We start from the raw sequence: 22140 nt of genomic DNA, 5'->3' as shown, positions 1-22140 counted from the left end.
ACCCCACAGTTATTTCAATTGTTGAGTTTTCCACATTTACCACAAATTAAACTGAACTTATATTTCCGACGGTGTCGAGAAGTTTCGAGTCCCAATTTCGATAACTGGTAGTAAAAATGAGAAAAAAGTCGCGAGCCTATTAGTTTATGCTTCTATAATACTTTTTTTTTCTCTTTATTATAGAAATTTTCAGCCTGGGGCTGGTTTGTCGCTTGTTCTATAATACTATTCCATAACTCGCGGTACTATTTAATGCGCATAAGGTTCAGAGCATGCCAAGATCATGCCAACTTATAAAATATTACTTAAAGTTATCACTCCCTACTTGAAAACAATACTTCTTCCAGCACTTCCCATGTCGTTGAAGAAACCAATCTGCAACTTTAGGTTCGATTTTGGTGGACAGTTTGTCAACCAAGTTTCAAAACAGTTTTATTGCTACTCTTGATACGGTTTAGAAAAAACCTTAGATCTTCAGAAGATGATCCCAAAGAGTTTATCAAGAGGTTTTGATGTAAGAATCAGTTTTATTGGAAGTTTTAAAGAATTGGATACGAAAATCTCTTATTTATAGAGCTGAACAAAGCTTGAAACGCACGTTAAAACGTTACTTTTGCTGAGGCCCTCCGTAAGTTGATTTTGACACAAATTAAGTAAGTGTAAATTTCCGCTAAGTGTTTTATACTCAGCTTCATAGTAGTTTGGATTTGCCCAGGTTGACATAACCTACAAAATAATCTCTTTTACTGCCTCTCTGTAATTGAAACTTATTGAACTTGGCACGCAATCAAACCTAATCGTCGTTCAATATTGAAGAATCCATACTTCATAACCCGCATCCGTTGGAAGTCCTTGAAAACTGCATTCACAAGCTCACATGGAATGTGAGAACTTTTCCCGTCTCCCTAGCCGCTATATGTGGGTACTTATGAGTAGTAGGATTATTGCAAAAGCGTCAAACCAGAACCAACGACCGTCTTGGCTGACTCTTTGCCAAAAACTTTTTTTTTTCACTGCCTTCGGATGTTGGTTTTATTTCGCCTGCTGCATTTCTCCAGTTGAAGTTTTCAAGTGCATCGCCGCGCCATCGATGTCGTCGTCGGAATTTGTTCCGAGTGATTTGAGCTTTGCGTTGTTTATGCATTCCACCCCACAACCACAATGTTCGGCCATTCTGTCGTCAATTCATAGGAATAGGGAGTCGCTCATGGGAATCGAATAAGATCGATTCCACCCATCTGTCTTATCCAAGTAAACTATGCGGTTTTATTTGAGTCATTAGCGATTGTTTTCGGAGGGTTAAAATTTGATTCCGTTCCAAATTTTAAAGAAATTTTCTGAGTGATGGTAAGTGCCAAACTAATTTCATCACCATGCGCAATTAAAAGTTTCTTCTCCAATTAATTAGGATAGAATTAGCCTCACAGATTTGAGACGACAGTTTTTTGGACCAACGCTGGACGAAAGCGTTCTCTATGGGATGGGTTTTGTGGCAGGGCAGACTGGAGCATCCGATCGTGAGCAAGAATCTGGGCGGACATATCGGCAAACAAAAACTGAGCGGAAATATTCAAAAGAAGCGGTCGACCTTCAAGATAGAGAAAATATTACTTCCGCTGATACTCGGGGTTCTGCTGATCGGAACGGGCAAAGAAATGACGTTAGTGATTTTATTCTATTGGTAGTCAAATAAGGTAGGGTATCAGTGCCAACAGTAATCTTATGCTCCCAAATTAACCCTCTTTAAAAACAAACGATAGTGGCACTGATTGATTGATTGACTGATTGACTTCTAGCAAAAAATGCTAAAACGAGAAACAAAACAATTAAGGGTTTAATCGTTTGTATTGATTATGATTAAATTGGGAGCACCCTGCTGAATGGAACAGTCTCCTTACAGCATCCGTTGATACAAACAAAGATTGCATTGCAGTCTAGCGTTCTGTAGCCAAAAAGTGCAACCATACTTGCATCCAGTCAGTTTAATTTGAACAAAAGAGGGTCGATGCAGAGAAATTGATCAGATGTTATATTTATCGATATTCAAACGAGTTTTTGATCCTCGGCAAAGCGCTGGCGACCAATTTCCCGCTACTAATCAGGGATCTAGGGAGCTCTGGAGGCGGTGGTGTATCTTCAAACTGTGGCTTGTATGCGTCCTTCGCGGATCCAGAATGCACAGCTTGAAAAGGGAAGAAGAACCTTCGCTGTAGGAGTAACTTGGAATTCTTAATTCTCCAAATGAAGACGTGGAAGTCAAGATCCTTCCAGGAATAAGCTACCGTAGACCCTTCCGTAAACCGGACCCGTCCATCAATTCCAAGTACATGGAAGCTGAATACCAGTGTCGATCTGAAAATGCAAGTTCAAGCTATCCGAGGGATCTCAGCCTGGGTTGTAAATCCCACCATAGACCAACGAATATTCATTATAAGGTTAAGGTTTTCCCAGACACCTCAACCCGGGCTGTGAGTCCCAACAAAAATCATCAAAAGACCCCACGCTTTTATCTCCACTTGGACCAGTTGTCTAAAATGCACAGCAATGAAACTGATGAGCTTCACCGTACACGCTACGTGCATCATGCCGTGATACTGGCTGGAGGCTCAAGCGAGCATCACAAACACCTGGGCCAAAATTTTGTACATCAGAGTCCAGGCGATTGAGCCTTCTGCGAGAATAAACGACGCCGCCACCAATCCCACATCGGGACCACATCAGCCCAAAATACGGCAATGATTCCAAACAGGGTCCTCCTGGGCCACCCTGAGCCTCCCTTTGCTGGTTGCCGAAAATACGTGTTTTTTTTAATATTTTTTAAAAGTTCTACATGTTTTTGCTTACATTGTATCGCTCTGCGAATCATCAATAGTTTTCACTAATCCTTAACATCCATTATAGTCTGTAGAAGTTTTGATCCCAGAGCTATTCTAAGACCTCCAAAGTACTCCGAAGTTTGTGTCACAAATCCAACATTATAAACCAAATGAATGATCACAGAAAATAGTCTACGGTGCTCAAAAAGCCTCAAAGCACCAATAGAAAACTCGTGATCCATGAATTAGGGTGATCTAGGTCATCCAAACTACTCCGGAATTCATTTTCCTAATATCCACAACATCTACCACCATTTGTGTTCACTCTGTTCAAAAAATTTAGTCACGTTGATGGCCATTAGACTTCGTAATGAAACAAGCAGCTCGATATTGTGTTAGTTGGACATTCAGTGAAATAAAAATGGCCTCCAATAAACTTGCACAACTATATTCCTTTTGGTACATTCATGGGATATTCCAAGCTTTCCAAACTATTCTGGAATTAAGACCTTGAAGGTCTACAAGCCCTACTATTGTTTTTCTTCACTCTATCGGCATAGTGATTTCACGTTGTGTCTTTTATACCTCATAAAATTACAAGAAACTCTATGGGTTCTAGTTGGGTGTCTTCTGGCATACAAATGAACCATAATGAATTTTGAAGTATGGGTCGCCATATCTGTAAATTTTAGGATATCTTTAAGCATATATAAGCAACATTCACTTGGTGATCCAGGTCATACAAACTATTCTGGAATTTAGACCATCAAGCTCTACTCTTGTAACTCTTTACTTTATTGGTGTAGCTCCTCCAAAAAATCCTTCAGGAATTCCTCCGAGACTTTCACCAAGAATTCCTCAAAGAATCCTTTTAGGTATTCCCCCAAGAATTTCCGTCAATAATTCCTCCAAGAATTTCTACAGGAATCCCTCCAAGAACTACATCATGAATTTCTCCAAGAATTCCTCTAGGAAGTTCTCCAGAAATTCCTCGAAGTATACGTCCAGAAACATGCAGGAAATCTTCCAGAAATTCTTCCAAAAAATACTCCAGGGATTCATCCAAGATTCCTTTCATATATTTCAGGAAATGGTGAAGTTATTTTCCAAAAAAAAAAAATTCAGCGGAAATAACTTTAGGAAATTCTTCAGAAACTTTTTTATGAATTTCTCGAAGAATTCTTCCAGGAATTCCCCCAGGAATTTTCAAAGAAATTTTATCAAGAATTCTTCCAGTAATTCCTCCATGAATACCTCCAGGATCCTTAAGTAAACTTTTAGAAATTCCTTAAGGAAATACTTCTGGGATTACTCCAAGAATTCGTCCGAGAATTCCTTCAGCGATTTTCTCAGAAATTTCTCCAGGAACTCCTTCAAGAATTACTTCAGGAATTCCTCCAGGAACTTCTTCAGAAATTCCTTAATAAATTCTTCTTGGAATTCCACCAGCAAATCCTACAGAATTTTCTCCAGAAATTACTCCGGAAATTTCGTAAGGAAGTCCTCCAAGAATTCCTTTATAATATTTTCGGGAATTCCCCCAAGAATTCCTCCAGGAATTGCATCAAGATTTCCTTCAAGAATTGCTCAAGAAATTTCTACAATAATTCGGCCAGGAATTCCTCCAAGACATCTGCCTAGAAATCTCCCAAGAATCCCTTCAAAAATTCCTCCAAAAATTCCTACAGGAATTAACCCAAGAATCGTACCAGGAGTCCCTCTAAGACTTCTAAGACTCTAAAAATTCATTCAAGAATTTCTCCAGAAATCCATAATTCTCCAGAATTCATCCAAGAATGCTCCAATACTTCTGTCAAAAATTCCTTCAAGAATTCCTCAAGGAATTTAGCCAGGGGTTCCTTTATAAAATCCTATAAGAATACATCAAGGGATTTTCAACAAATATCTTCAGGAACTCTTATATGAAACGCTCAGAAATTCTGCTAGAAATGCCCACAGGCATCCTCCCAGGAATACCTCCAAAAATTCCTCCAGGAAATCCTTCAAGAATGCTTCCAGGAATCCTCCTGCAAGAATTCCTGTAGAATTCCCTAAAGTAATTCCTGGAGAAATTCCTGGAGTATCTCTTGTATTGAATTCCTGGAGCGTTTTCCGGAAAAAATCTAAGAGGAATTCCTGTATTTATTCCAAAAGGATTTCGTAGAGTAATTCCTGAAAAAAAATTCTGGAGGAATTCCTAGAGTATTTGCAGGAAAAATTTCTGAAACATATTCAGGAGTATATCGCGGAGGAATCTCTGGAGGAATCCCTGGAGGAATCCGTGGAAGAATCCCTGGAGGAGTCCTTGGAGGACTTCTTTCGGAAGAGAAGTAAAACGTGGGTCCCGAGATGAACTAGCCTAGGGTTAAAAATCTCGTTAATACAGACAAAAAAATCCTTGAGGAATTCCTGAAGGAATCCCTGGATGAATTCCTGGATGGATTCCTTGAGGAATGACTGATGGAATTCCTGGAAGAATTTGAGGAGGAATCCCTGCTGGAATTGCTAGAGGAATTTCGGGATGAATTTGTGGAGGAATTCCTGAAGGAATCCCTTGATGAGAGAAATTCCATGGAAGAATTCCTAGAGTAATATCTGGAATTCTTGGAAGAAACTGAAGGAATCCCTGGAGGAATCTGCAAGAATTCCTTGAGGAATTCCTGAAGAAATCCCAGGATTAGAGATTGGAGGAAATTCTGGATGAATTCCTGAAGGAGCTCTGGAGGAATTCCATGAAGGAATCCGTGAAGGAATTTCAAGAGACATCGCTTGAGGAATACCTGCAGTAATTCCTGGAGTAATTCCTGGAAAAAATCCTGGAGGAATCCCTGGAAAACTTCCTTGGGGAATTTCTGAGAAACTTCTGGAGGAATTCCCAGTGTTTTTGGAACTCTTAAAAATATCCCCGAGTAAGTTCTTTAGTAATATTCGGGAAAATACTGGTGAACTCCTGAAATAGAAGTCCTGAGGGGAATTTCCGGAGTATTTATGATATGATTTCCATAGTAATAATGAAGAGATTCCTAGAGGTAATCTAAAACGTAAATCAGTGTCGAAGTAGTAGTTCGTTCTTCCTCGGGTCCCCGGGAGAATTAAACACAACGTGGGGCCTTTTCAACCGCTGGACGAAACATTGGTCATTGGGGTGAACATTTTATCTGTTGACTTTATAAATAAATAAAAGAATTCTCGTGGTATTACTAGGGGTGCCATGAAGGAATGCCTGGAGAGCTCCTGGACTCATGCTCGAGTGCTTCAGCAGGTTACCGTTGATCTGGAAAACTTCTCCGGAAATTGTGGCAAAATTCTCAAGGTGATTCTGCAAAAATTTCCGTGGGACTTTCAGGAATTCTTGTTGAACTCTAAGTAGGAGAAAATGTTACAAACGATTATCGAAAGTATCCCAGCAGAAATTTTAGTAGAATCCCAAAGAGAGATCCAGATGGAACTGCTGGAGAAATCCTAGAAAGAACTTCTGGAAAAATCTCAAAAGAAACTTTTGTATAAATCCCTTATGAAACGACGAGAGGGATTCCAGAAGGAAGAATCCCAGAAAGTACACCAAGATAAATTACAAAAAAAAACTGGAAGAATCCCAGAAGAAACTACTAAGGCAGTTCCAAACTCCTATAAGAATTACAAAAGAAACTCCTAGTGAAATCCAAACAGGAATTTGTCTGAAATCATACATAAATCCAAACTTAACATTATTGATACAGAAATCAATAAAACTTTTCCTAAGTAAAACTACATTTTCTCCAAAAGATTCACAAAATTTTGGTAAAATTGTAGAAATTCCCAGGAACTTCTCGGAATGCCATCTGTGTTTCTTCGAGATTAACCCCAAAGTTCTGCTAGTAATTTACTTGACTTTCGTATCGTTTTGGTATCTATCTGCATCATTATTACTGGAGACACTTTGCAGAAACAAAAACAAAAACAAATGACAACTGCTTCATAGCGTGCAAGCCCGGTTAGCACGATGTGCAGTGAGAACGAAGCGAAATAAAGCCCCGTCGAGTCTCTGCCCGGTCCCGTCCCATTGGTGCGAATGGCCCTTGAACGTGTATTACTGTTTTTGGAATAAGTGGTGAAGCAAAACTATAAAATTTTAGCAAAAACATGTAGAATTTGTAGAAAATACAAAAAAGTCACGTATTTTCGGCTACCAGCAAAAGGGGTGAAGGTGCAAGGGGAAGGTACCATGCATTTCCTAGCAAAAAAAAAGACTCCAGGGTAAAATGTTTTAAAACATATAATATAAGACATTGCGCTCCTACCAAAAGAAGAACGTTTCGGATGTTTACGGGTTTACCTTAGTAACCAAAAGATCCGCTTCTCATGACAAAATACACTTTCAAGTTCCACGAAATTCAGATGCAGTTCTAAATGGAACTTTCTGACTGATTAAATTCCAACAAGACTTATTGTTAGCCCCTTATGCAGTTTGAAAGTTGCTTAACCCTCGAGCGATCGCGCTATTGTATTTTGTACAACACGATGAAAAAATCTCGCTTTTTGTATTCAGCATAAGCGTGGTGCTGACGGTGGTGGCCAACCGCGCGAGTTACGGAAGGTTAAGATACTACTCGTAACATTGTTGGGGCTTTCTGAAAAGTTCATCTCAGTAGCATGATGTTCTACACATTATAATTTTTAAAATGCTTCCAGCACAGAAAATCAGCAAAAGGAATTGTTTAATTCCAGCAACATTTCGGCTGAATTTCAGCACAACGTTGCTGATCAACTGTCAAAATTGCAGGATGGTTCAGCAAATTGTTAAATAATTGCTGACACTCAGTTATATTGCTGAATGCAATCAGCACAAAAAAAATCAGCAAAGTTTGCTGAATGTCAGCAAAAAAATGTGCAGTGTAAGGAAAATTTTTTGTCATTTTAGCAAAATGTTGCATCTAGAGTGACTCGAAGGGAGAGCGGCGTCAATGTCAAAATTGGAACAGCGGACATCTGTTAAATCCATACAAATTCCCGTTCCAAACGAGCAGGAGACCTGTCAAAATTAGAACATGACGCCACTCTCCCTTCCAGTCACTGTAGTTGCATGTGTAATATGCCAACGTACACTCCCGTTCAAAAGTTTGGGGTCACCCCCTCAAAAACATGTCATTTTTTTAGGCCCATATCTCCGCCAATTTGCGTCCGATTTCAAAACCCTAGGTTTCATTCAAAAGATAATATGTCAAAGAAACTTTAAACATGATTTAAAAGAAACTTTTTCAAAAAAATTTGTATGTAAACTTAACCCAAAGTTGCCAAATTTTCTAAAAAATGAATATAAACTTACGGCAGTGTCGCTGGAAGTTGAGTCGACCAAATTTTAAGATGAGAGCGGTAATGTGACCCATTTTCTATTAGCTTTCAACTGCTTTTTACAGAACTTAGCTAAAAAATCTAGAAAAAAAGTTATTAAGTAAATTAATCCTTGATGTCATCGACCAAAAGTTTGGGGTAACCCCTCAATATGATGTATCGGCCAAAAGTTTGGGGTCACTATCGTAAAACATGGAAAAGTGATTTGGTGATATCTTCGTCATCTGTAGTTCAATTTTAATTCTTTTTGGCTCATTTCAAAGATAATTAACTAAATTTACGTTTGATGTCTTCAATTTAACGTATTTAACGATTTTTGTATATAAAAATGTTATGCAAAGTTAGCACATTTTACCACGCTTCAAAAAATGAGGCAACTTTACGTCAAGTTTTAGTATGTAAATTTCAACAAACATGTGTGGTTCAATGTCTATGCAGTAAGTATCATTCAATTTGTTTCAAATAAGCCAAGAAGAATTAAAATTGAATAAAAGATGACAAAGATATCAACAAATCACTTTTCCATGTTTTACGATAGTGACCCCAAACTTTTGGCCGATACAGCATTGAGGGGTGACCCCAAACTTTTGGTCGATGACATCAAGGATTAATTTACTTAATAACTTTATTCCTAGATTTTTAGCTAAGTTCTGTAAAAAGCAGTTGAAAGCTAATAGAAAATGGGTCATATTATCGCTCTCATCTTAAAATTTGGTCGGCCCAACTTCCAGCGACACTGCCGTAAGTTCATATTCATTTTTTAGAAAATTTGGCAACTTTGGATTAACCCAGCCAGCAATTTGGTTGCTATATCGAAGTTGCAACTGAAATAGTCACACATATATAGAACCAAAGAAATCGTATTCAATGCACGAAACAGGCATATACATACTAAAGTGGAGGCCATATCGAAACATATATACGTTTGCTGCGATTCCATCCAACATGATTTACGATTTCTCGAAAAATTTCTACGATTTCGCCGATTTTATCCGTCTAAATATACGATTATGTATGATCTTATTACGATTGAGAGTACCAATATACGACTCAAGATTTTCAAATAAAAAACACAATTGGTATTCAGTGGGAATCGAACTTAGGTCCTTTGATTGAGAACTGCGCGTTATCTCTATTGGCTATATTGCCAAGTTGAAAATAGAGAGTTTAAAGTGAATGGCATGAAACGAATAAAAATTAGCATGATACGGTGCGAGACTTGTGGTGGGAGCATTATTGTTGTGCATTGAGTGGCACCAAAAGTGGTGCCGTGCAAGAGGCCCGGAATTCACATCGTTGTTGGAATCTTTACATCACTTATTGTAAGTCATCTGCTGTATATAAATAGTATGAAAACCTATATATTTGGTTGAAATTATTGCTACCATGGTTGGAATGACTCAACAACAACAAAAATATGAATTTGTTATGAATACCATTTTTCCTTTTTCTCCATCATACAAATATGTAAACAAAACCATTTACGATTTCCGAGATTAAGATTCGACTATTAAAAGTGCAGTAACAATCATATGCGACTGTAAAAATGAATATACGATTTCTACGATTTCATTCACTTCGTATACGATGCAAGTGTGACGCAAACGATCAATATACAACATTGTTATAGTTGTGTACGATTTCACCGATTTTCATCATACCTTTAGGTAGCAAGCTCGATTTAGCAGATTCGTATACGATGTGAAGCGACGATTTCCACGATTCAAAGAAATCATGTATACGATGCTAGCGAACTTGCAGCTTGCACTGAGAATGTATGTTTTTTTTCTACGATTCTATCCGACTCTGTGCGATCCTACCGATAGTATCTCGCACCTTTTATGATCGGAGACGACTATATGAAACAAAATCGCAATCGAAATTTAATTTGGCACGAAATGCGATTTTACGCAATCATTGTCAACAAATATACATATTATTATACAATTCTGATTCAATATATGAAAATATACGATTTTTTCCACACAATGATTTACGATATGTGGTTGGCTGGGAAGTTTACATACAAAATTTTTTGAAAAAGTTTCTTTTAAATCATGTTCAAAGTTTCTTTGACTTATAATCTTTTGAATGAAACCTAGGGTTTTGAAATCGGACGCAAATTGGCGGAGATATGGGCCTAAAAAAATGACATGTTTTTGAGGGGGTGACCCCAAACTTTTGAACAGGAGTGTATACTGAAAAAAACAAATCACATATCCAATGGAAAACTTCCATTAGTTCGGCTATATAACTGTTATTGGATTTTCAGATGAAACTTTCTTTTGAAATATCACATGAAATCAATACGGTATATGGAAAATATTAGGAAATCACATAGCTCACATTGGAAAATCACATAACTTCGCCAAATCTATATAATATAATTTAATGGACAAGCATATGAAAACAGTTCATGTGAAAATCAGAAACACTGTGAAAACTTTTTCAGTGTAGACTACGTGCAGGTTATCTGTGTGTGTACGTTTGTTTACCGTGTGTGGCGTATTAACCCATTTCCGCCCAGTGATCTATTTATAGATCAGATGCCTCGAACGCCCAGTGATCTATTTATAGATCAGTAACTTATGCGATAAATGCGGAGGAATGAAGCATTTTGGAAGACTGGTGTCTTCAGCAAAGTTGTTGAGAAGATCAAGGACTCTTCGATAGTACGTAATTTAGTACGTATTCGCTCCAGTAGGTGGCACTAGTGATCACGAAACATTGTGCTTTGACAGGTGTTTCGTCAACAGCCATTGCCAATACTGTCGCCTTCGTATGTTGAGAATCAGACTACATAGAAAAAAATTATATTCAGCAAAGTTGATCAGGATATCAAGAGCTATCCGATACTGAACTAGTTGGTTCTAGGTTTACCCGCTAGGTGGCGCTAGTGAGTCCTAAAAAATTTAAATCTTTGTATCTCGAGAATCCGACTACATAGAAGAATTTCGTCTTCGGCAAGGTTGATCAGGACATCAATAGCTATCCGATAGTGAACTAGCTCGTTCTAGGTTCATCCGTTAGATGGCGCTAGTGAGCTCTAAAAACATAAACCTCTTTATCTCGAGAATCTGACTACATAGAAGAATTCTGTCTTCGGCAAAGTTAATCAGAACATCAACATCAATCCGATAGTGAACTAGTTGATTGTAGGTTTGTCCGCTAGGTGGCGTTAGTGAGTCCCAACAAATTTAAACCTCTGTATCTTGAGAATCCGACTACATAGAAGAATTTCGTCTTCAGCTAGGTTGGTCAGGACATCAATAGCTATCCGATAGTGAACTAGTTGGTTCTAGATTTATCCGTTAGGGTGCGCTAGTGAGTCCTACAAAAAATTAAATCTCTGTATCTCGAGAATCCGATTACATACATAGAAGAATTTTGTCTTCGGCAAGGTTGATCAGGACATCAATAGCTATTCGATAGTGAACTAGTTGGTTCCAGATTTATTCGTTAGGTGGCGCTAGTGAGTCCTAAAAATTTAAACCTCTGTATCTCGAGAATCTGACTACATAGAAGAATTTTGTCTTCGGCAAGGTTGATCAGGACATCAATAGCTATCCGATAGTGAGCTAGTTCATTCTAGGTTTATCCGTTAGGTGGCGCTAGTGAGTCATTAAAAATTTAAACCTCTATATTTCGAGAATCCCACTACATAGAAGAATTTTGTCTTCGGCAAGGTTGATCAGGACATCAATAGCTATCCGATAGTGAACTAGTTGGTTCTAGATTTATCCGTTAGGTGGCGCTAGTGAGCCCTAAAAAATTTAAATCTCTGTATCTCGAGAATCCGATTACATAGAAGAATTTCGTCTTCGGCAAGGTTGATCAGGACATCAATAGCTATTCGATAGTGAACTAGTTGGTTCCAGATTTATTCGTTAGGTGGCGCAAGTGAGTCCTGAAAAAATTAAACCTCTGTATCTCGAGAATCCGACTACATAGAAGAATTTCGTCTTTAACAGCTGAAGAATTTTGTCTTCGGCAAAGTTGATCAGAACATCAACAGCAATCCGATAGTGAACTAGTTGATTGTAGGTTTGTCCGCTAGGTGGCATTAGTGAGTCCTAAAAAAATTTAAACCTCTGTATCTTGAGAATCCGACTACATAGAAGAATTTCGTCATCAGCTAGGTTGATCAGGACATCAATAGCTATCCGATAGTGAACTAGTTGGTTCTAGATTTATCCGTTAGGGTGCGCTAGTGAGTCCTACAAAAAATTAAATCTCTGTATCTCGAGAATCCGATTACATACATAGAAGAATTTTGTCTTCGGCAAGGTTGATCAGGACATCAATAGCTATCCGATAGTGAACTGGTTGGTTCTAGATTTATCCGTTAGGTGGCGCTAGTGAGTCCTTAAAAATTTAAACCTCTTTATATCGAGAATCTGACTACATAGAAGAATTCTGTCTTCGGCAAAGTTAATCAGAACATCAACAGCAATCCGATAGTGAACTAGTTGGTTCTAGATTTATCTGCTAGGTGGCGCTAGTGAGTCCTAAAAAATTTAAACCTCTGTATCTCGAGAATCCGACTACATAGAAGAATTTCGTCTTCGGCAAGGTTGATCAGAACATCAATAGCTATCCGATAAAGAACTAGTTCGTTCTAGGTTCATCCGTTAGATGGAGCTAGTGAGCTCTAAAAACATAGACCTTTTTATCTCGAGAATCTGACTACATAGAAGAATTCTGTCTTCGGCAAAGTTAATCAGAACATCAACAGCAATCCGATAGTGAACTAGTTGATTGTAGGTTTGTCCGCTAGGTGGCGTTAGTGAGTCCCAACAAATTTAAACCTCTGTATCTCGAGAATCCGACTACATAGAAGAATTTCGTCTTCAGCTAGGTTGATCAGGACATCAATAGCTATCCGATAGTGAACTAGTTGGTTCCAGATTTATCCGTTAGGTGGCGCTAGTGAGTCCTAAAAAATTTAAATCTCTGTATCTCGAGAATTCGATTACATAGAAGAATTTCGTCTTCGGCAAGGTTGATCAGGACATCAATAGCTATTCGATAGTGAACTAGTTGGTTCTAGATTTATCCGCTAGGTGGCGCTAGTGAGTCCTAAAAAATTTAAACCTCTGTATCTCGAGAATCCGACTACATAGAAGAATTTCGTCTTCGGCAAGGTTGATCAGGACATCAATAGCTATCCGATAGTGAACTAGTTCGTTCTAGGTTTATCCGTTAGATGGCGCTAGTGAGTCCTAAAAAAATTAAATCTCTGTATCGCGAGAATCTGATCACATAGAAGAATTTCGTCTTCGGCAAGGTTGATCAGGACATCAATAGCTATCCGAAAGTGAGCTAGTTCATTCTAGGTTTATCCGTTAGGTGGCGCTAGTGAGTCCTTAAAAATTTAAACCTTTATATTTCGAGAATCCCACTACATAGAAGAATTTTGTCTTCGGCAAGGTTGATCAGGACATCAATAGCTATCCGATAGTGAACTAGTTGGTTCTAGATTTATCGATTAGGTGGCGCAAGTGAGTCCTAAAAAAATTAAATCTCTGTATCTCGAAAATCCGACTACATAGAAGAATTTCGTCTTCAACAGCTGATCAACAGAAACATTTTGTCTTCGGCAAAGTTGATCAGGACATCAATAGCTCTCCGATAGTGTGGGCTTCGTGGCCGTGCGGTTAGCGGCGTCAGTCGTTTAGGCGTATTGTGAGTGCCACGGAGTGAGGGTTCGATTCCCGCTCCAGCCGGAGGAAACTTTTCGTCAAACGAAAAATCCTCCACTGGTCCACTGGGTGTTCCGTGTTGTCCGTTGCCTAATGTTAGTGAATGTTCAGTCTGTGCAACCTCTGGTTGAAGACGGTGTAGTGTCTTTTTAGTTGGTTCTAGGTTTATCCGTGAGGTGGCGCTAGTGAGTCCTAAAAAATTTAAATCTCTGTATCTTGAGAATCCGACTACATAGAAGAATTTCGTCTTCAGCAAGGTTTATCAGGACATCAATAGCTATCCGATAGTGAACTAGTTCGTTCTAGGTTAATCCGTTAGATGGCGCTAGTGAGTCCTTAAAAATTTAAACCTCTGTATCTCGAGAATCCGACTCCATAGAAGAATTTTATCTTCGGCAAGGTTGATCAGGACATCAATAGCTATCCGATAGTGAGCTAGTTCTTTCTGGGTTTAACCGTTAGGTGGCGCTAGTGAGTCCAAAAAAAATTAAGCCTCTGTATCTCGGAAATCCGACTACATAGAAGAATTCTGTCTTCGGCAATCTCGATCAGGACATCAACAGCTATCCGATAGTGAACTAGTTGATTTTAGGTTTGTCCGCTAAGTAGCGCAAGTGTGCTCTAAAAAATCTGAATTTCTGTATCTCGAGAATCAGACTACATAGAAGAATTTCGCCTTCGGCAAAGTTGATCAGGACATCAAGAGCTACTCGATAGCGCACTAGTTGGTTCAAGGTTTATCTGCTAGATGGCGTTAGTGAGCCCTAAAAATGGACTACCCGCTTGGCGCACACCCACAGTTGATCAGCAGGAGTAAATCAATTTTATTTTGTATGGTGAAAAGCATCTAAACTTGAAGTACTTGAAATAGAAAGCTTTTACTGAAAAAATATTTGGTAGGCTTAATAGTAGTCACCATTGTGCACAACCACTACCAAATATTTTTTCGAATAATGTATTCCACTTCGATAAATTTGCCTTTAGATGCTATTCGCCATACAATATTTTTGCGATTTACTTTTGGCGCATAGAAACTAGCGCCACATTGGTCGATGCGGAGAGTAGGAAAACAGCCGACGTAGTTGATTCATTGCAGACATCTGTATCTCGTGAATCAGACTACATTGAAAAATATCGTCTTCGGCAATGTCGATCAGGACATCAACAGCTATCCGATAGAGAACTTGTTGATTGAAAATCAGACTACATAGAAGAATTTCAAAATATCGTCTTCGACAAGGTCGATCAGGACATCATGAGCTATCCGATACTGAACTAGTTGATTCCAGGTTTATCCATTAGGTGGCACTACCGAGTCATAGAAATTCTTAACTTCTGTATCTCAACAACCAGACTACAGAGACAATTTTTGTCTTCGGCAAAGTTGATCAGGAAATCCAGAGCTATCCGATAGGTTGGTTGGTTGTAGGTTTGTCCGCGCAAGGTGGCGCAAGTGGGCTCTAAAAACTCTGAACAAATATTGATAAAGTCGTTTTTACGATGAAATAGAACTGCATGGCTACTGATTGATAACAAAACCAGCTAGGTATCAAACAGCCGTCTCATTTCACTAAATATAATATTGAACAAAATATAGTATAGTATAATTAGTTATCAACTTGAACTAATTATAACGTAATTTTCGATAATGTGCTATGTTCTATCAATTTGTTATCTTTACTCAGGTTCATTGTGACTCTCAACTCAAAGACATTCGTTTGGGTCGAACGTGCCCCTAGAGCCGACCTACTGATTCGGCTTCATGGAAAATAGGTGTAGATAGATAAATTGAACGTAATTTGATCATTTAACGCCTAGCAATTTGGTTAGAGGCCAGAAGACTTGCATGCCCAATGGTCTATTCACAGATTAGTAAGTTTTTCTAATACCGTGGAAAATGAAGCATGTTGCACCGTCTTCCATTCTCCTCTCTTATTCGTGCTCGTTCAGGAGAGTTATTATCCGATGATGAATGGGTTGGTTTATGTTGTCCCGTTAGGCGGCTTCAATGATTCATAGAAATTTTGAACTTGTGTATCTCGAGAATAGAACTACCTAAAGGACTCTGGTCCACATAATTACAGCTGTAAATCAGGTGATCCGTAAAATACGATCACGCATCATTAGTGGAAATCGTTTCCACTGTGAGCTTCGGAAGAAAATGAGATAGATGAGAATGAGGTGTTGATTCATTTCATTCATTTATTTAGTATAACAACAAGTTCAAGATAAAACTACGCAGTTTTGCACACCTTCCATCGTTGCTTTTAAATATCAGTCTAGTCAGCTTCCCAGGAAAGCCGTTTTGGTCCATGATTTTCATAGCTCTGTGGCGGTGTGTGGCGGCAGAGCCACGTGCTCGCAAAGCCAGAAGGTTATGGTGGGCAGGATATACTACTAGAATGCCGAATATCAACCCATTATATAGAGAAATTATTAGAATGATGTATATTGAAATGCCCAAAAACTGTTGAAAACTATCCATTGATAAGCTACAAGCAGATTATTTCAGTTATTACTAATGTAATCAATTTCTGGAACATTTCAAACTGTAACTTTTTTTATTAATAGAATATCAACTATGATCAGTCATCTAAAACAGATTTACATAGCTCATAGAAATAAGGTAGCTGCGCAAAAAAATAAAAAAAAAAATTTTTTTTCAACGTTTCACGTGCATATGCCCCACTGTGTATTAAAACGAAAATTTCACCGTAGATTTCCGTTTAAATGGCTTCAATAACTTTCTTTTATGGGGTTGAGGTACTCCAGAAAAAATCAGACATCTACTGTGATTGTGGCATAATTCGGGCGTTAATGGGTTAATAATGTGACAGCTCTCCAGGATGAGAAGGTTGCATGGGTTGGATGGTTTGTGTGTCCTATCTACAATCTTCACATTGTCAAGTCTGAAAACATGGTCATTTTCTGCTGGGTCTAGTAGTGCTGTTTCCGCTCCGCTCATCCGTGACTTCTTGCAGAAGTCCATTCCGCATTCAAAAGTTTAACTCACGAAAATTTTATAAATTATCCCATTTCATTAGCTGAATCCAAGGAATCCAAAAACAGAAAAACCACCTTCCATTGACTTAGAACCACAGCAAAGAAGCTCGTCTTCGTTATCAAGCAAGAAGGACAGAAATAGACAAATCTCAACCAGTTCTTCGCAAAGCAATGCTTTCAAAATGAGCGCACCGACGAAATCGATCGATTCAGATGTACAATCAACAATATCATCCGATGTGCCATCGAAAAGTAGTAAACTAGCAGAGCACCCAAACGAACTCAAATCCGAAAAAAGAGTATCAATTGGCAGTTCCTTGGATGACATCAAATCGAAACCCAGTGAATCGAGAACGTCAAAAGAGATGGAAAACAGCGAAAAAAGATCATCGATCAAATCTACTACTAATACGGATGAGTTCGTATCAACCAAATCACATATGTCTAAGAAATCATCTAAGGATAGACGACTTTCGGGTAAGTTTATAGTAATGTGGCAGTAACTACTTACCTTCAACTCAATTTACGTATACGCAATCATGAATTTTAAACGCAACTACATATGTGATCTGAAGTTTACGGGTTGTCTTGCTAATCATAAATCTGTCGAATTTCAGCATTATCGAACGGGAGCAACATAGTGACAGAAGTCGTTGAGAGCTTTGGAGAAACAGAAAAACCCGTACCATGTCATGGAAACGAAGAAAATAGAGATTCAAAGAGCCCATAGCTATCTGGATTGGTATTCTAAAATCACATCTGAATTAACATGAGCCTTTGTCAAATAAATCGTTTTTGATTATTTAGTTTTTACAAATATGTGTCGTGTGCTGAAGATGCACAACCTTATTCCACAATTACGAGAAAATTATGGCACATACCTAATAATCGCAGGATTTGGTCCCCAGGTTCTAAGGTTGTTTTTCAAACACGGCCATAAACAGCAAATCTAAACTCGATCTAAACGACTTCACGCCCTTGTTCATAAATTTGTATCTTCCTTGGCTCTCAGGTCTAGAGTTTCAATGGAACCAAATATCAGACTTCTTAGCACTAAAAACAGTTTTCATGCTTTTCGCAAGACTGGTGGACTCAAACAAACGATCCATCTCCCATGCTTTCAATTTATTGCCGTTGCCACCACTATACTCCTTCATTATTGATTAGACAGCATTCATAGCTCAGCAGCAGCTGATTGAAGATTTGTTAAACAAACAAGCCTGTTTGTTCCGTCTGTCTGTCTGTCTGGCAAGAGAGTCTCAGTCGCACGACGACGCGACCTGATGTCGACTAGGACCCTAGTACAAGGGCCTACAATGGAAAGTGTATTATATGTATGTAGTATATATAGTTCTCCACATCAGCACAAAAATATTACCCATCTTGCAAAATAGAACCGAAAAAGCTACTTCTCATCCAGTCGAGTCTCTTACTAAACGAATTCCTATTAAACGGACTCCTATTAAACGAACTCCTACTAGACAGGGGTGAGCGTTATAGGAGACTAAGAGCTTATGGGATTTCGGCATTTTGGGGGTGTAGCCTATTATCTCGGGTGTGTTAAGAGTTAACGCAATACTTTCTTCAACAAAGTTTAAGGGCTTGATAAGATCTACCATTTAGAACTTTGGTTCATATGATTAGTTGGCAATTTGGCCGCTAGAGGGACCATCAACAATTTGATGCTAAATTGCACTACAGGAACCATATCAGGCTGTCAAGCAAACGTTACGATTTGCGACAGCTCAAGACCCTGATAATTTGGAAGGATAGTGTCTTCGGGAAAGTTGTTGGGTACGCCAATAAATTACTGACGATGAGTTGCGAAGTTCGAAATTCCTCCACTGGGCGGCGCTAGTGAGCAAGTAAAATTTCAAAACCTCATATCTCAGAATCCTGATAACTTAGAAAGTTGGTGTCTTCGGCAAAGTTGATCAGTATAACATAAACTTACATAAAAATAAACACTTGTTTTGCAATTCTGCCACTAGGCGGCGTTTATCGGGTTTTTTCGTCTTTTTTCGATTTTTTTGGCGGTTTTTCGGCTTGGCAAAACTAGTGTCGCTCCCCCCGATAACTTAGAAAGTTGGTGTCTTCGGAAAAGTTTATCAGAATGACAAGAACTTACATAAAAATAAACACATGGTTCAAAATTCTGCCACTAGGAGGCGCTAGTGAACTTTCAAATTTTAGAAATCTCATAGCTCAGAATCCTGATAATTTAGGAAGTTGGTGTTTTCGGCAAAGTTGGTCAGTATGACATAAACTCACATAAACATGAACACTTGTTTCGCAATTCTGCCACTAGGCGGAGTTTACCGGGTTTTTTCGCCTTTTTTCGATTTTTTTGGCGGTTTTTCGGCTCAGCAAAACTAGTGTCGCTCCCCCCCCGATAACTTAGAAAGATGGTGTCTTTGGCAAAGTTGATCTGAATGACATAAACTTACATAAAAATAAACAATTGTTTCGCAATTCAGCCACTAGGCGGCGCTAGTGAACATACAAATTTTAGAAATCTCATAGCTCAGAATCCTGATAACTTAGAAAGTTGGTGTCTTTGGAAAAGTTGATCAGAGTGACATAAACTTACATAAAAATAAACACTTGTTTCGCAATTCCGCCACTAGGCGACGCTAGTGAACATGCAAAGCCGAAAAACCGCCAAAAAAGTCGAAAAAAGACGAAAAAAACCGGTAAACGCCGCCTAGTGGCAGAAATGTGAAACAAATGTTTATTTTTATGTAAGTTTATGTCATACTGATCAACTTTGCCGAAAACACCAACTTCCTAAGTTATCAGAATTCTGAGCTATGAGATTTCTAAAATTTGCAAGTTTACTAGCGCCTCCTAGTGGCAGAATTTTGAAACAAGTGTTTATTTTTATGTAAGTTTATGTCATACTGATCAACTTTGCCGAAAACACCAACTTCCTAAGTTATCAGGATTCTGAGCTATGAGATTTCTAAAATTTGCATGTTCACTAGCGCCACATAGTGGAAGAATTGCGAAACAAGTGTTTATTTTTATGTAAGTTCATGTCATACTGATCAACTTTGCCGAAGACACCATCTTCCTAAGTTATCGGGATTCTGAGATATGAGGTTTTGAAATTTTACTTGCTCACTAGCGCCGCCCAGTGGAGGAATTTCGAACTTCGCAACTTATCGTCAGTAAGTTATTGGCGTACCTAACAACTTTCCCGAAGACACTATCCTTCCAAATTATCAGGGTCTTGAGCTGTCGCATATCGTAACGTTTGCTTGACAACCTGATATGGTTCCTGTAGTGCAATTTAGCATCAAATTGTTGATGGTTCCTCTAGCGGCCAAATTGCCAACTAATCATATGAACCAAAGTTCTAAATGGTAGATCTTATCAAGCCCTAAAACTTTGCCGAAGAAAGTATTGCGTTAACTCTTAACACACCCGAGATAATAGGCCACACCCCCAAAATGCCGAAATCCCATAAGCTCTTAGTCTCCTATTAAGCGGATTCCTATTGCGCCCCCCGACCAGTGATCTTATAAGAGTCTCGACTGTACTTCACTTATCATCTGGGTTGTTGGTGCAACAGCATGGAAACGAGGAGGGACGACCGCCAGTGCCAGTCAGCCACAGTGAGCGATGTTGTTGTTGGTTGTTTGTCTCCAGATCCAAGCTTGTTCGCTCAGTATGTATAGGTAGCTATTGGGGAAGAACCAGTCTGGAGCCAGTCTGATGATGATGATGACTAGCCGGTCCTGAGGGCACGAATCTTGTCTAAATCAATCACATGTTGTGCTGGTGAGACGACCTTGTTGATAAAGGAGAAAAGTTTGTCGCAGTAGAAGCTCGACTACTGAAGACGCTACTGGTGGTGGCAATATTACGCAAACATGGGAACAATGTTATGAAGTTATTGTTGAACGAGTTTTCCTACATTGAAGAGGAGGGACCAATTCTGTGTATGCTGCACTTCACGGAGACAATGAAGTAAAGTGAATTCACTGCTAGTCATCATCAGCTTCATGGTATGAACAGAATTTGTTATTTAACTCATCAAATTTAACAACTCAATTTACTATGGATTACTGCACGAATTTATTCTGGCCTGCTTACTCTCACACGAAATTTGACGTTTGAGAGGGCACCGCTCAAACGTCAAATTTCTCGTGAGAGTAAGCAGGCTAGCATAAATTCGTGCAGTGGACCATTAGTAAAATAAGAGTTCTACATATAAGTATCTCCAACCCTGGGCCTATCCATAAGCTAGGTAGCCTTTAAAAGGAGAGGGACTGCCCAACTGGGAGCTTAGCTTCATTCCCCGGCTAGCCTGCTGGTAGAGATATTGAAGGGAGCGTTGTTGATGAGGGCCTTCAACCAAAGCGAGAAAGGCTGTCCTCGATTGAGGTGGCTGAGCAGTAGCATGGATAGATCATCGACTTTGCGTCCAACATAAGTAAGAACCTGAAAACGGCACTGTTGCGACTTCGTAAGTCGACCCGGAAAGAGTTCAAGTACTGACAACCAAAATGTGATGATGGTTTGTTTGAGATAAGAGGTAAAGTACTGAAAATAATAGCAAAAATTTATTCTTCTTCTTCTGACTCGTGAAATACTGCAGCAGCGGTGAAACTGGCGAAAGTAAAGGTTACGAAGACTACCCAGACAGCTGCCTGCGCTTTCGCAGGAAGTCCGAAAGGTGCGACGGATGCGATAGCTTGGGATAAGCACTCGCTGAAGCGGGTGAGGTAACCGTCAGGTGAGGAGCTGTCTGGTGGTGCCCGCAAGGCTAGGAGAATACTAACCCTGAAGGTCGGCAGCAATGCCAGCAAGTCGGACCCCAGCCAGGCGTCCCGGAAAGCTGGGAGGGTGGGCCTGAAAAGGCTGACCCGTCCCGTTGTTTGGCCCTCAGCAACCACAGAGTATGCTGAACTAAGGGGAGGACCCCCCTTGGACAAAAGTCGAGCGAAAGAGAAAGAAGGAAAACCCGCAGGTCAAGGAGATCAGGAATGCCAAACCAAGAAGGCGTAAAAGAGTAGGTGCCAAGCGCGAGAAAGGCGACGCGCTCGCCATCAAGACCGAACAGTCGAAGTACTCGGACGTCTTGAAGGTGATGCAAGGCAACGCCAAGCTCGTGGATCTGAGAGTCGACGTGCGTAGTATCAGACGTACTCGCGTACAGGCGAGATCCCAAGTAACACAATATACATTAATGTATATAATACTTGTTTCATACAAACTCCAGAAGTGGGAAACGTGTTTTTGTATACTTATATCACCGAAAAAGCGCAAAAAATGGCGGCTTA

General features: G+C 39.3%; 1 protein-coding gene across 1 annotated transcript; it reads left to right on the top strand.

Moving 5' to 3' along the window:
- The first annotated feature begins 933 nt into the window (after window positions 1-933).
- On the top strand, window positions 934-21586 carry LOC109421117 (serine-rich adhesin for platelets). Its single transcript, XM_062847959.1, has 4 exons — window positions 934-1347; window positions 1409-1660; window positions 16894-17329; window positions 21456-21586. Exons 1-4 carry the CDS (start codon window positions 1345-1347, stop codon window positions 21584-21586), a joined length of 822 nt encoding a protein of 273 aa, XP_062703943.1. The 5' UTR covers window positions 934-1344.
- The last annotated feature ends 554 nt before the right edge of the window (window positions 21587-22140 follow it).

This window comes from Aedes albopictus, chromosome 2 (genome assembly GCF_035046485.1).
Source record: "Aedes albopictus strain Foshan chromosome 2, AalbF5, whole genome shotgun sequence".
Classification (NCBI taxonomy): Eukaryota; Metazoa; Arthropoda; class Insecta; order Diptera; family Culicidae; genus Aedes; species Aedes albopictus.
Note: the sequence above shows the minus strand (reverse complement) of the source record. Positions and strands in the feature narration are given on the sequence as shown.

Bases quoted from the DNA above. Each gene is read 5' to 3' on its own strand.
- LOC109421117 (XM_062847959.1), top strand. The intron at 1,661-16,893 runs GTTAGTGATTTT...CCATTTCATTAG, and splicing joins GGAACGGGCAAAGAAATGAC to CTGAATCCAAGGAATCCAAA. The intron at 17,330-21,455 runs GTAAGTTTATAG...GAAATACTGCAG, and splicing joins TAAGGATAGACGACTTTCGG to CAGCGGTGAAACTGGCGAAA.